Source organism: Trachemys scripta, chromosome 1, assembly GCF_013100865.1.
Source record: "Trachemys scripta elegans isolate TJP31775 chromosome 1, CAS_Tse_1.0, whole genome shotgun sequence".
NCBI lineage: Eukaryota > Metazoa > Chordata > Testudines > Emydidae > Trachemys > Trachemys scripta.
The window spans coordinates 279,072,055-279,087,965 of record NC_048298.1 but is presented as its reverse complement, the minus strand read 5'-3'; the positions used below and the strand labels follow the sequence as shown (position 1 = coordinate 279,087,965).

General features: G+C 44.1%; 1 protein-coding gene across 2 annotated transcripts in view; it reads left to right on the top strand.

Moving 5' to 3' along the window:
* Window positions 1–15,911, top strand: part of TDRD3 (tudor domain containing 3) — a 285,859-nt gene that overhangs the window by 91,308 nt on the left and 178,640 nt on the right. Inside the window, exon 3 of one of the 2 annotated variants that reach the window (XM_034758382.1) lies at window positions 10,683–10,748. In XM_034758382.1, the coding sequence (XP_034614273.1) occupies window positions 10,683–10,748 (66 nt within the window). The remainder of the gene's footprint in view (window positions 1–10,682; window positions 10,749–15,911) is intronic. The other variant, XM_034758383.1, reaches the window with a different exon arrangement.

Genomic DNA, 15,911 nt, shown 5'->3' with positions numbered 1-15,911 from the left:
TTTTTCTGTCCCACCATTCCATGGGCTTCAGACTGCGTTTTGTGGCATTTTTCAATGGCCCCTGTTTACTGTACAGCAACCATCTCTGTCTGAAAGAATGGATCCGACATTATTTTCTACTGTTATGGTTATGGACACATTGCGGCTGGTCATGCAGTATATCAGAACACCCAGTCTGAACAGGAATCAGAGATAGTTTACCTGCTGTGTGCCTTGGAAAGATACAATACCAGTTTACTTTTTGGCATTCACGGAGCAGCTGCACATAGTGGACCATCGCTTTTGAGCTTGGGAAACAAGCACTGAGTGGTGGGATCATATTGTTATGCAGTCCTGGAATGACGAACAGTTACTGCAGAATTTTCAGATGCCACGTCCCTGGAAATGTGTGTGGAGCTCGCCCCAGCCCTGTGCCAGAAGGACACAAAAATGAGACCTACCCTCTCGGTGGAGAAGAGCATGGCGATTTCCATGTGGAAGCTGACAACTCCAGACTGCTACCAGTCGGTCACGAATCAGTTTGGGTTGGGAAGTCCACCGTTGGGGCTGAGTTAATGCAAATATGCAGGGCCATTAATTGCATCCTGCTACAAAGGATTGAGAGTCTTGGCAATGTTTGTGAAATAGCAGATGGCTTTGCAGCAATGGGATTCCCTAACTACAGCAGTATGATAGATGGTGCACACATCCCAATTTTGGAGCCGGACCATCTTGTGATGGGAATCATCAATAGAAAGGGGTACTTCTCTATGGTATTGCAGGAGCTTGTGGATCGTCATAGCCGTTTCACTGCTATCAATGCGGGATGGTCCTGGAAGGTGCATGACACACACATCTTCAGGAATACTGACCTGTAGAGAAAGCTGCAAGCAGGGACTTTCTTTCTAGACTAGAAGATTCCAGTGGAGGATGTTGAAATGCCCATAGTGATCCTGGGAGACATAGCATACCCCTTACTTCCATGGCCCATGAAACCTTACATGGGAAACCTTGAAAAGCAGCAAGGAGCACTTCAGCAATAGGCTGAGCAAGTGTAGAATGACCTTTGAATATGCCTTTGGCAGATTAAAAGCATGCTGGTGCTGCGTTTATAGCATGTTAGACCTAAATGAAGAATATAGTCCCATGGTCATAGCAGCCTGTTTGTGCTCTCCATAATATTTGTCAGGCTAAGGGTGAAGCGTTTACCCTGGAGTGGAGTTGGAGGCAGATTGCCCTGGTGGCTGATTTTGAGCAGTTAGATACCAGGGCTATTAGAGGGGCACAATGCGGAGTTTATTTGAATCAAGGAGGCTTTGAGGCATCATTTTGACAATGAGATCCAGTAATGTGTCATTCTATATAGCACTATACCATGCTTTAAGTTGCCATCTTGCATGAAAATTTTGATGATTACTGACCATGATTTGTACTCAGCAAATGATCAAATTGCTACCATGTATTAATTCCATCAGCATACAAAGATAGATTATCTTCCAAAGAGTATGTTTTTATTAAATACCAATTAACAACACACAAAAGGCGTGGTGGGAAGATAATTAACAGTGAAGGGCAGTGTAGGTTCTTATAGCTCTGTGTAACTCTAGCTATCATTTTGGAGGCTGTCTGAAGGGGTGGAATGAACAGGGTACTGAGATGGGCTGGGAAGTTGCAAGGAATGTATGGGAGGAGTTTTGGGAAGGGCATGGAAAGCAGTTCTCTATCAGCTGCAAGGGGGGCCGAGCACACATGATTTCTGCTTGCAGCATGATTAGTTCCCTCTTACCGCTGCATGACTGAAGTCGGAACCCCTGTTCCTCTGCGATCTTAGTAATTATGCTAAGAGAGCCTTTCCTGTAGTTGTATATAGTTCTTCTTTGTTGTTTTTTAGTATAGATCGTTTACATAGTTGTGATAATTAGTTACTTATAGTTTTCCTTGATCAGGGTCTGACCCCTCCCCTTCCTGGGAAGTATGGCCTACAATCCAGGGTTCATGAACTGTTTTGTGCCCTCACTCGTTCTCCATGAACAATGAGCATCAACGCTATCTCTGCTGCCTTGGGGAAGCTTGTATTGCTGCTCAATGTGCCATCTGTAAGGCTTTGCCGCTGTGGACCTGGGAAGCGCAACAACTTTGCTTCAGGAAGCACCTGAGCACCTTAGAGAGGAGGCCATGAAGCCACGTGCACACTTGCATCTGGGCTCATTGGAACTGATGGTGCAGTGTCCGTCACTGGCAGTGAGTATGTCTCCCAAGACTACCCGTTCTTCTGATCCGGTGGCACCAGAGGTCCTGGAGAAGCCCAGACATGAGAGTAGGAAGCACTCTCGTGGGCCTAGAAGCAAGTCCCAGTGAGGGCTGCTTCTAATCGCAGTGTTTCCTCCCAGAGCCATGCCAGGTCAGGTGCAACTGTTACACTGGCGCCCACGCTTCCCTGCCTTTAGGGTAAGTCAAAGAAGAAAAGGGATGTGGCGGCACTGATTGGTGGCCCCAGTACCTGCCCAATCTGTGCCATTTCCTGCATACTTATTGCCTGTTCTGCTTCTGCTTCCGCAACCTTCGCTGCAGCCGGCTCCACGGACTCTGCCTTCGTCTTCAGCAGCCTCCAAGGACACTCCCCATGTCCCTGGGCGATCTGGAGCCCCTTCTATCCATGGAAGAACTGGGGCTGCCCTACACATCTTTGCTGCTGCTCTCTGGCCTGTCACTCACCCATGCAGTCCCTACTCCAGCAAGCGAGCCAGTACTGCTCCTGCCAGAGAGGGCCATGCCAACAATGCACTGTGGTTTCCCCGCAGCACTGGCTCCCCTGCCTCCGACGGCATCTTCGGACTTCGAGGGATTTTCAGAACAAGAGCCAATTGTCTCCTTGGTACCTGCCCTCCCAGGTCTCCTACTAGTCTGCCCTGGCTCCTTAACCAACACCATCGGGCTCTGAGGAGAAGGTGGAGATCGAGCCCGTACTGCCGGTTCTGCGGTCCCTACAGCCAATTCCTCCTCTTTGGACAAAGCTCTCATTCCTGTCTCCATGTCTCTCCCTAATGACCATAGGCAGTATCAGGACCTGTTACAAAGAGTGGCAGTGGATCTGGGCATCCCACTGGAGGAGGTTCAATACCAGCAGCACCAGTTCCTTGACACCCTCCAGTCTCAGGGATCCTCAAGGGTGGCACTCCCATTAATGATGCCATACTCCAGCCAGTACAGTGGTGTGGCTCTCCCTGGCCGCCTTTACTCCCACACTGAAATGAGCAGAACAGTGCTCTTTCATCCCAGCTAGGGAGGCAGACTTTTTGTTTCCCCTCCCCATCCTCCGAGCATCCTGGTGGTGCACGTGGCCACAGAGAGGGCACGCCAATGCCCCCAGAAGTCCACTTCTCCGGACTGGGTGGTGAAATAGTAGACTTTTTTGGTGGGGAAGGTCTGGTCCTTGGCGGCATTGAAATTTTGCATTCCCAACTACTAGGCTCTGCTTGCCAAATACAACTTTAAAACCTGTGCCAGGCTAGCGTAGTTCAAGGACAAGCTATCCCCAGATGAACAGCAGCAATATCAGGCGCTAGTGGGCGAAGGGTGCCTCATAGCCAAGGTCGCTCCTCCAAGAGGCTGTCAACACGGCTCACGTAGCCTTGTACTCACGATGGGCATCATTATGTGCTGCAACGCCTGGCTACAGTCCTGTGGCTTCCTTAGAGAGGTCCAAACGACCATTGAGGACCTCCCCTTTGATGTGGACAGGTTATTTTATTCTAAGACTGACGAATCCCTTCACACGTTAAAGGACTCAAGGGCCACACTACACTCCCTGCGGATCTATACTCTAGCCCCACGATGCAAACAGCAGTGACCAAAATTCCTCCCCTGGTCGTATGCACCCTACCTGCTGTACTACAAGTGGCACCAGGAACCCCCACACAAGCACCACTGGTCCCAGCATCAGTGACACACAATCTCTGCTGTGGCTACTTCCTTGACCCTCACCCACCAACAACCCAAGGCACAGTTTTGATGCATTGGTTGGGAGCTGTGAACTGTCCCATTGCCACCCATAGACCCATATATCATCTTTAGAGGCCGTCATGCCCTATTTGCCCACAATTGGGGGCAAGGTTACCACAGACCACTGGGTACTGGAGATTTGCCACCACGGATACTCTATAGAATTTCTTTAATTTCCCCTGCAACTCCTCCCAACCCATACACCCCTACCCTCAATGCCTTCTCCAACAAGAGGCTGAAGCTCTTCTCGTAAAAGGGCCCATAGAGACCATGGCACCTTCCTATGTAGGTAGAGGCTTCTACTCCCCATACTTCCCCATCTCCAAGAAGGGCACCGCCCCATTCTTGATCTTTACTTAGTGTTATCCTTACCTCAATGAATGGCTCCTCATAGTGCTCTCTCGACAGGACCTTACCTCTGCCATCTCCACTTTTTGTGCTCTCTGGCCTCTCTGAGCGTCTGCATCAATGAGTGGAAGTCAGTGCTCGTACCTATGGAGATGATCAACTTAATTGGAGCATGGCTCGCCTCAGTTGCAGCTCGAGCCTTCCTTCCACCAGACCACTTCGCAACACTGACTGCCGTAGTGACGAAACTCTGCTGCCCCCCTCACATCATGGTATGTCATTGCCTCTTTCTGTTTTCCCATATGGCGGCCTGCACGTATGTGACACCGCATGTGTGTGTCTATGTATGTGTTGTCTACAACAGTGGCTCCTCTTCCTGTACAGAGCCTCAGAGATCATCTGGTGGCCAAGGTCGTGGTTCCTTGGATGGTTTTGGCTTGCCTCACCTCCTGGGCTGACCCTTCCAATGTCATGGTCGGTACCCCCTTCACTTCTCCCACCCCGCAGACCACCGTCACAATGGATGCCTCCCTTGTGGGCTGGGAGGTGCACCTACACCATCCCACAACCCACGGTATTTGCATGCCACAAGAGGCCAGACTCCACATCAACATTACGGAGCTCTGAGCAGCTCGCCTAGTTTGCCAGGCCTTTCTTCCTATGATCCAATCACAGCACCTGCAGCTCCTCTTGGACAATACTGCAGTAGTCACCTACATCCGCAAACAAGGGGGCGACAGGTCTCCATCGCTCTGCTCAGAGTCCATACCGTGTGGAACTGGTGCATCTGCCATCACGTCCTGCTCCAGGCCACATACCTCCTGGGCACCCAAAATTCCATAGCTGATGCTGCTCAGTAGTGCTCTCCACCTCAACCATTATAATAATTAATTATAATTAATTGAGATATCCTATCTCCTACAGCTGGAAGGGACCTTGAAAGGTCATTGAGTCCAGCCCCGTGCCTTCACTAGTAGGACCAAGTACTGATTTTGCCCCAGATCCCTAAGTGGCCCCCTCAAGGATTGAACTCACAACCCTGGGTTTAGCAGGCCAATGCTCAAACCACTGAGCTATCCCTCCCCCCAAACCATGTAACCATGAGTGGGAACAGCACAATCCCACTCTTCGCTACTTCTTCCGAGTCTGGGGCACCCACTCTGGGACCTTTTTGCCAGCCATGAGAACTGCAAGTTGCCTCTTTATTTCCCAGGGGAGCCCTGGGGCAGGACTCCCAAGGTGATGCACTTCTGCTGTCCTGGATGGGAGATCTCCGCTGTGCCTTTCCTGCCATTCCCTTTCTACCACAAGTCCTCCGCAAGATTTGACAAGACCAGGGTGCCATAATACTCATAGCCCTGTATTGGCCACATCAGTTTCTGTACCTGTACCACCTCAGACTCTCCACCCAGGCATCTCTCTGCCTCAAAACACTCCCAGACCTCCTCAGGCAACATCGGGGATGAGTCTGGCATCCCAATCCACACCTATTTCACCTCATGGCCTGATTTTTGAATGGAACTTGAGCATAGACAAAACACGCTCTACCCCCAGGGTACCACATTCTTACTCAAAGCAGGAGGGCCTGCTATCAAGTTAAATGGAAACATTTCACTGCTTGGGCTCGCTGCCATCACCAAATCTGAGTGAGATTTCAATACGCATCATCCTTGATTACCTCCTCGAGTTCAAAATGGCAGGCTTCACCTTCAGCTCTATCCATGTCTACTTGGCAGCGCTTAATGCCTTCTTCCATGCAATGGATGGTGCCTCAGTGTTTACTCATCCTACCACCATTTCATGAGACGTCTTCCCAACACCTTTTCCCCGGAATTCAAGCCCATGGGACCTTAATCTTGTCCTTATCTGCTTTCACGAAGCTGCCCTTCAAACCAATGGCAATGTGCTCCCTGTCTCATCTCTTTTCTATGAAGGTACTGTTCTTGGTAGCCATTACCTCTGTTAGATGGGTCAGTGAGCTGGTGGCCATGATGGCTGGTCCCCCCTACCATGTTTTCCAAAGACAAATTTTCAGTAAGGCTGCATCCTAAATTCCTTCCAAAGGTGATGTCAGAGTTCCATCTCAATCAGTCCATTCACCTCTCTGTTTTCAACTCACATGGCCTATTATAACCTTGACTGGGAGCATGAGGAGACACATGACACTTGAGGATCAACGGAAACTGCTATGAAAACCTTCCAGCTCTGGCACATACACACCCATGATAGGAATTCAAATAGGGACCACACATCTCAAAGAACCTTCAGTTACAGGTAAGTAACATCCTCATCATACCCAAGGTTGTCACCGGGCCAAGTTGTGTGTTTTGAATAGCAGTGTAGTCTAGAAGAAAGAATCTAGTGTTGGGAATGTAAGGACTTATTGGGGATTTTTAATGAAAACCGGGTTAATCTTAGAAGTAACTAGCTCTTTTTTTTTTTTTTTTAAACGTTAAGAATAAGTATGCTAGATAGGGTTTTCAAATGTTTTCATTGTCTGCACAATGTCTTACAAGAGTGTTACTGGGATGGCATAATGTCTCTGTGACAGCTATAGCAACTGTTTCCATGATCAGGAATATTGGGGAAATATGAAATACCTATTTAGCTAACTCTTAATGTGATTTAACTTTTGAAATTGAGAAGTCGTTGCCAAATGACAGGTCTGTTTCCTGAAGATCACTTACATTCTGAGTGAAGATTAAAGAAGGTGAAAAATCTGTTATCTACCACTGAGTCCTTACAGTTCTGAAGTCTGGAGAATAACCATCTGGACCAACTTACATATATATGTTATATAAGTTTTCTAGTGTGTTATAATTTATCTAGCTAAATAAAAACATAAAAGAAAACATCAAATTAAAATAAAATGGATTGATATCAAATCATCACATGAATCTAAAATAAACGAATCATTATTTATAAACTTTAATCTGGGAAGGAAGTGGATCTTGTTTGGTGCTCACCCAAGAATAATTAACATTACCAGTTTCAGTGCCAATTTATATTTTTATATTCAAACCAAGTAGCTGATGCAGGGAGGGTTAAATCACTGCAGAGGTGAAATTAATATTTAGACTACAACTTTGAGGTCAGCTAAGGTAGTTTGTCTAAATTGCTAGTGATAGTTTAATAATAATTGATCTCCCGCTCCTTCCAAACATATCATTATAAAAGTTTTTCCAGAACAATCCAGGATGACACAGCTTGTTACACTAAACTGGCAAACATAAATTTAGGTGAAAATAACATTTTTTTCAAGATTTAAACACACATCTCCCAAACTATAAAATATAAATGTGTGAGAGAGTTCAGACAAATGAGGTTATTTAACCTTACGCTATTTTATATTTTTGAAAAACCATCCTATAGGTGCTGTTTTCAAAACCACGCGTGTGCAAGGTCACTGTCAGTCACTTGCTGAACTAAAAAAAAGAATAAAACAAAATGCAAGAATGTTCAGGTAGAGTAGTGGTTCCCAAACTGGGGTTTGCAAAATGTTACAGGGGGTTCTCGGGGGAAAAAAAATCCCTAATGGCGGCCAGAGCTGTCCCTAGGGACCCCGGGAAGCATGGAGCCAGCAGCCTAGAGCCCCTGGACTTCCAAGAGCTAAGCAGATCAAAGCAATCATATCTATCACACTGAGGAGATTGAAACTCCAAGACTCCTTATAAGAAATGGAAAGGGAGGTGGATATTTTTGGCTGTTTTTAAAATGAAATAGGCAGCTAGTATTGTTTTTAAAATTACTTTTAAGAACAAGTTTAAGCTTTGTTGTAATGTGCGTTGTTTGCCTGGACTGCTCAAGACCTGAATGCTTGTGTGAGAGGAACTCTTTGAGTTGGCTTCTTAAATCCCTTCATGCTTTTCACATCTGATACTCCTTGATGAAACATAGGAGCCTTGTCTTATAACAGGCTTATTCAAAGCGATACAAGCTACAAAAGTGAGATCTTGGATGAGTATTGCTGTTTTCATAATGTAATAAAAATACTATCATGATAAATAATAATTAATAAGAAATAGTGTGTAATAAGCATGTCACAAAAACAAATTTTATATTTCTGAGATCACTGCTTTTATAATTTATACTCGGGTAAAGGAGAAAATCCCTGAAAATATTTATTTTTAGGAGGGGGTTCATGATACTTGACATTTTAGTGAAAGGGGTTCATAGGTTGTTAAAGTTTGGGAACCACTGAGGTAGAGGAATCCCTCTACTAATAGAAATTGGAGAATCAAAAGGTTGATACTTATAGAAGATGGTTACAACTCGTGTGGTTTCAATCAGCTTCAGGAAACTGGTATATCCCCTTCCCCTCCATGACATTGGCAGCAAAACACATTTGTATGATTTATAAAATACAGTTTAGCCAGTGTCAGAAGTACAGTAGATCACAGAACATTCTTGTAAAAGAAACTTGATTACTTTTTGCCATCTGGTGAAATGGGAGACCCCCCCCCAAAAAAACACCCCACCCCAATATCCCCCCACCCAAAACAAAATATTGTTTCAAGTACATTGAGCATGAATTTCTCTTTAATTTCAATACTTTATGGCTGTTATTCCTAATTATATTATTACAGTTAAGGAGCTTGGGGAAATGAATACAGTAAAAACCCTAACATAACAAATTTTGACTTAAATATCTATAAAATATTTTTAAATTTAATTTTAAGAATTTTAGTACAAGTTCAACTTTAAAACTTATGTGCCTTATGTGCAACAAAATGTATGGAAGTTCAAAAGCAAAAATTTTTTCTCATATACATTGTATATGACTATTTTTACACTGCAGAAAAAGGGCAGAAAGTGGGTTGAACTTTTTTTAATAGCTATTTAGAGTAAAACCAGTGAGCAGCTTCCATTCTATAAAGTGTGAATAGTTTCACTATTACATACGTGTAAAAGTAAAAGCATAAAACATTGGATTAATTTATTTTAATTGCTAAAAACCAATAATTGTCAGTTCTGAATTGGGATGATAGCCCATATAAGATAATAGCCCACTGATACCAGGGCAAATAAATGTCCAATAGTAGCAATTCCATTCTACATTTCTGGATGAATAAAGTTTATATGAATATATGACCGATCGTTTTCAAAATTTGTAAGAAGGCATTAATAAAATAAGGAAGTCCTTTGTCTTCACCAGAGAAATTTACATTATCTATAACTTTTTTTTTTTTAAAGGCAACTCTTATTTCAAACATTGAAATATAGAAAAAATATAGAGCTTGTCTACACTGGGACTTAGTGCATGGCAAGCTAGGGTGTGAATGTACACCTCACTAGCTTGCTGCATACTAAGTCACTCTGTGGACCTTGCTGCCACATGCAAAAAGTGTCAAAAAGCAGTATGTCAAAGTGCATGACAGAATTTTTAGTGCACTGTAGCAGAGTCCCATGCAGTGACTTAGTGCGTGGCAGGCTAGTATGCCATGCATTCACCCTGGCTTGCTGCACACTAAGTCCCTGTGTAGATAAACCCTTAGATGCCAGTCTAGGCTGCACTCTTGTTTTTCCTTGTAACATGTAGCCGCAGTAACAAGTCATACAAGAAGCTTAGTAAAATTTGGATTAATTTCCACTAATTTTGCATTGTACAGATTTTAGACATGGAGTTACCATCTTGTTATCCAAACCCAGAGTAACTGAAATGCTTATTTAAATTGAGTTTATATCCCCTGTTGCGAGTGCTTGTGGTCCAATTGCTTCCTTGCTCATATGAATGCTTTTTCTCTAATTTTTGATGTCCCTGTCACATGTCTGCTGAATGGGATAATACTGATTAGCTACTTGGCTCAATCCCAAAATAAACAGTCATTTAAACTCAACAGTATTTAATTCCTTAATGTAAATGTGATGTAAATTCTGTCTGGATATAATTGTGAAAATCATCCACAAATTTTGAGTGATTTGAAAGACATACAACTGGAAATTGGTCTTTTAAAAAGTGTGAAGAGAGGAAGAAAGAAACATATGTTAAATGTCTAAATGACTTCTATTAATGTGTTTAATGATTAGTGTTACTTAATACTTGAGAAAAAATATGCAACTTAAACATTTTAACAATTTTTGAAAAGCAGTCTAGAATAATGAGTTCATAAGAATGAATATGCCTTTAAAATAACTATCTTAATAACTTTGTATGTACTAATTATTCTTCTAGAATAAAGAACTTCTTTTCTTATCAAATGTATACTTACTGGTATATGTAACACATAATGTGCAAGCTAAAAGTATTGTGTGTAATATTGGAAAATGTAGCGTTTCTGTTACTGTATTTAACAAAGCATATTTGGGATAATATATTTAAATTGAAATTTTGTTATCCTCTATTTTGATTTCAGACAGATTTAAGAACTATTGGCAAGAAATTCCTCCCCAGTGACATCAATGGTGGAAAGGTGGAAAAGGTACCCAAGAATATGAGTTACTAATTTATCTTCCTCCATCCATTTTGACTTCTTGATAATAGCTATATGTTCCATCCTATTTGCGTATTCTGGCTCACGTTACTTCATAAATATCTAAATACTGTATCTGCATAGTATGTATGTTTGTTTTTTTTTTTAGTTCATACATATATTTCATTTACAAGTTTTTGACATTTTGAAAAGTGTAAGCCACTTCTGTCTGTGTTTGAGCACAGGCTTCTCTACACCTTTCCCCCGTTCCGCCTAATCAGCAGGGTCCTCGAGAAGATAAAGTCGGACACGGCATGGGTCCTCCTGCTTGCCCCGGCGTGGCCCAGGCAGCACTGGTACCGGACCCTCACAGGACTGGTGGTAGCTCCGCCGTGGCCATTGCCACTCTGCCCGGACCTGCTCTCTCAGGACCAGGGCTGCCTCCTCCATCCCAACCTAGCGGCTCTTCACCTCGTGGCGTGGCTGCTCAGTGGTTAGGTGGAGAGGAAAGGATGTGCTTGGACCAGGTTCAGCGCGTCCTCCTCAAAAGTAGACGGCCCTCCGCGCTTATTTGGCAAAGTGGTCCCGGTTTTGTAGGTAGGCGGCAGACCAGGGCGTCTCCCCGGTGACGGCCCCAATTCAGTTTATCCTTGATTAACTCCTCCACCTGAGGACCCAGGGCCTGGCACCCTCATCGGTCGGGGTGCACCTGGCAACCATATCGGCCTTCCATCCACCCGTGCAAGGGCACATGGTCTTTTCCCATGTTATGAATGGCCGGTTCCTTAAGGGTTTGGACCGTCTTTTTTCCGTATTCTAGACCTCCAGTCCCACAGTGGGACCTAAACCTGGTGTTGGCTCGTCTCATGGGGCCCCCATTTGAACTGCTGGCGACGTGCTCCTGCTCTCACCTCTCATGGAAGATGGCCTTTCTGGTTGCAATCACATCGGCCAGGTGAGTCTCGGAGCTCAGGGCCCTGACCTCCGAGCCACCGTACACGGCCTTTCATAAGGACAAGGATCAGCTCCGCCCACACCCCGTGTTCCTCCCGAAGGTGGTCTCCGCCTACCACATGGTTCAGGACATTTTTATACCGGTCCTCTGCCCCAAACCCCATGCGTCCAGTGAGGAGCGCTGTCTCCATACGCTCGATGTGTGGTGGACTCTGGCTTTCTACTTCGAGCGGACTAACCTGTTCAGAAAGTCCTTGCAACTGTTTGTCACCTCCACTGAGTGCGCAGGGGCCAGCTGATTTCCACCTAGTGACTTTCCAATTGGATCACTCCGTGCATCCGTTCCTGTTATGAGCTGGCGGGTGTCCCCCCGCCGCCCATTGTGATGGCGCACTCGACTCGGGTGCAGGCCTCGTCGGCTGCCTTTGAGGCCCATGTCCCCATCCAGGACATTTGTAGGGCCGCCACGTGGTCTTTGGTTCACCTCGCATTATGCGATTGTCTCCCAGACCATGGAAGATGCTGGGTTCGGCAGGGCTGTCCTCCGTCCTGGGAACGTGTGAACTCCTACCCACCTCCAGCAGATATAGCTTGGAATCACCTATTGTGGAATACACATGAGCAATCACTTGAAGAAGAAAAGACAATTAGCTTTTCCATAACTGGTGTTCTTTGAGATGTGTTGCTCATGTCTATTCCACATCCCACCCTTGTTCCCCTCTGTTGGAGTTGTCTGGCAAGAAGGAACTGAGGGTAGGGGGAGCGCGCAGCTCCCCTTATATGGTGCCAGGCAGGCGCCGCTCCAGGAAGTGCAGGGGGCGCTCCCTCCTGTGGGTACTGCTAGGGGAAAAACTTCTGGCACCGGTGCACGAGGCGAGCACGCACACCTATTGTGGAATAGACATGAGCAACACATCTCGAAGAACACCAGTTATTGATAAGATAACTGTCTTTTTCAGTTCTTATTTAACCCATCAAAACGATGTTTTTGTAAATATTTCTAGCAGTTTTCAAGTTGGTGTTTTATCATGTGTAGCTGGTAGATGGATTTTTAGCCATTGAAACTTCTGAATAGTATGTTGTTTAAGTTTGAGGTTTCCATTTCAGATCATATGAGTGATCTCTTCTCATTTTGTTTTTCATTAGAATTTTTTTTGTTTATCTATTTCCATATCTGCTTTCTGAAGTTTTTTTGTTTTTTGTTTTTTTGAAAAATTGTATCCAGTTGGTGAGTTGATAGCTTTTATCATACTGAGAAATTAGCGTGAAAAGGAATAAAATACTTCAGGCTTCCTCTACCTCAACATAGTTGCACCCCAGATCAGTGTTGAAGTATCGCTGGGTTTTTGGTTTTTGTCTCATGTGATATCCATCAGACCCTCGCAAACACACAGCTTTGAGAACTGATTTATTTTCTAAAATGATTTAAGTGTTATAATTTTCTGACCTCTTATTACACTCTTATGTATTACTTGAAGGGTAGCTGTTAGTTTTCACTGATTACTCAGAGTAGACCAGATAATTGTACTTGTCATCTACTTCAGGGCTTTGCCCTCAAAGAAAATGCTTGCTGAAATATTTGTTACCATGACCTCATTAGTTCAAAATGTGAAGGCCATTCTCTCTAAAAAATATATTTGCATACTGAAAACTTAGTTATTAATCTAGTTGTCCTGGTCACCACTCAATTCTATTTTTACTGCCATCTCAGAACAGATTAGAGAATGCAACTCTGTCATGCGTTTTCCCAAGACACTGTTTCACAAAGGGCTCTGCCTTTGGATGCCATGGTGATAGGTGCGTTAGAAGTAACAGAGATAGTAATGGCCAGCTGTTACAGGAAGAAATTACCAAGAAATACAACTATACTTTGTAGGATTGCATGCAGAAAAACAGTGAACTGTGCTTTAAAGCTTCTGCTTGGGGAGGTGAAAAAAGAGTTCAGCACCCTTAGTTTAAATTTCAAAGCTCTCTTATAAATCTATTGTTATCCCTAAGGCATAATCTAATGTATATTGCTACATTATGTGCATTTGAGGGATGTGATTCACACTTTGAGGCATTTATTGCTGTCAAGGCTGCTTCCCCACTCTGAACTTTAGGGTACAAATGTGGGGGGCCTGCATGAAAACTTCTAAGCTTAACTACCAGCTTAGGTCTGGTCCGCTGCCACCATCCCAAAGCTAATTCCCTTCCCTGGTTAGCCTTGAGATACCTTCACCAATTCCCTGGTGAATACAGATCCAAACCCCTTGGATCTTAAAACAGGGAGAAATTAACCATTCCCCTCCTTCCTCCCACCAACTCCTGGTGGATCAAGATCCAAACCTCTTGGATCTTAAAACAAGGAAAAATCAATCAGGTTCTTAAAAAGAAGGCTTTTAATTAAAGAAAAAAGGTAAAAATCATCTCTGTAAAATCAGTATGGAAAATAACTTTATAGGGTAATCAAACTTCAAGAGCTCAGAGGACCTCCCTCTAGTCTCAGGTTCAAAGCATAGCAAACAAAGATAAACACTTTAGTAAAAGGTACATTTACAAGTTGAGAAAAACAAGTAAAACTAAGACGCCTTGCCTGGCTTTTTACTTACAAGTTTGAAATATGAGAGACTTGTTTAGAAAGATGGGGAGAACCTGGATTAATGTCTGGTCCCTCTCAGTCCCAAGAGCGAACGAACTCCCAAACAAAGAGCACAAACAAAAGCCTTCTCTCTCCTCCCCCCCCCCCCCCCCCCCACCATAGAAGTATCTTGTCCCCTTATTGGTCCTTTGGTCAGATGCCAGCCAGGTTACCTGAGCTTCTTAACCCTTTACAGGGAAAAGGATTTTGGAGTCTCTGGCCAGGAGGGATTTTATAGTACTGTACATAGGACAACTGTTACCCTTCCCTTTATAGTTATGACAATTGCCCTGTATGCAAAACTTAGTACAAAATGATATTGATATATATCCAATAGGGTTTGTATGGCAGATAATTTGTCTAATGTACATTGAACATTCACAGAGCATTTAAGAGCATTAAAGCATTAAAGAATTCTTTTAATTATTTTTATCAACCTATTGTTTGGCTTTCATTTTCTCTCTCCTGTTCTTTTTGCCTTTTTTGGTTTGTTTATTCATCTTTTCCTGTTAATATGTTCCTCTGTTGTGCTATGCTGACTTGATTTGATCAGAGAGGAGCACATAAGAGGAAGAGTGTAGTAAATCTCACTTCACTGCTTGCAAACTGAGCATAGAAATCTGGGGACAATATAAGAGGTTAATCTAAAAATCAGATCATGTTGGGGTAATGTGTGACCTTTGAGTCCAGAACTGACATATTCTGAGATGTCACTGAGGCCATATGTACACTAACACTTATGTCAGCAAAACATGTCGCTCAGGGGTGTGAAAAAAACAGCCCCCTGAGCCACATAAGTTTAACGGCATAAGTGGTAGTGTGTGCAGCACTATGTTGGTGGGAGAGTAACCGCCGACATAGCTACTGCTGCTTGTTGGAGGTGGCTTAATTATGTCGACAGAAAAACTCTCTCCTGTCAGCATAGAACGGCTACACAAGAGATCTTAAAGTGGTGCAGCTGCATCGGTACAGCTGTGCCACTGTAAGCTCTCTAGAGTAGACATAGCCTGAGCATCAGGAAACTCAGGAATGTCAATTTCTAGAGGTATATCTTTGTTAGCTGAGTCTTAAATTGGATATTAAAATTATCTAGTGAGAATTATCTTTTGGATTCTAAATATCAGCTTGACTATTTTAGATTTTTCTTACCTACCTCTGTTGAAAGAATTAAAAAGAAAAAATACCATAATGCCTGGAAATGTACTGTGTTTTTGTTCCTTTGCTGAAGACAGAGCCCCCAGTAGAGGGAGCACAAATCAACTAACCCAATGGTTCTTAAACTGTGGGTCGTGACCCTAAAGTGGATCGTGACCCAGTTTTAATGGGGTCACCAAAACTGGTGTTAGACTTGCTGGGGCTGAAGCCCGAGCCCAACCGCCCAGGGCCGAAGCTGAAGCCCAAGGGTTTCAGCTGTGGATGGTGGGACTCAGTTTACAGGCCCACTACCTGGAGCTGAAGCTCTTGGGGTACAGCTTTGGCCCCTTCACCTGAGGCAGTGGGCTCAGGCTTTGGGGACCCTCAGCCCTGGGCGGCAGGACTCGGGCTTTGGTCTCTTCATCAGATGCATAGAATGGAACATATAGTGAGAAGATATATAT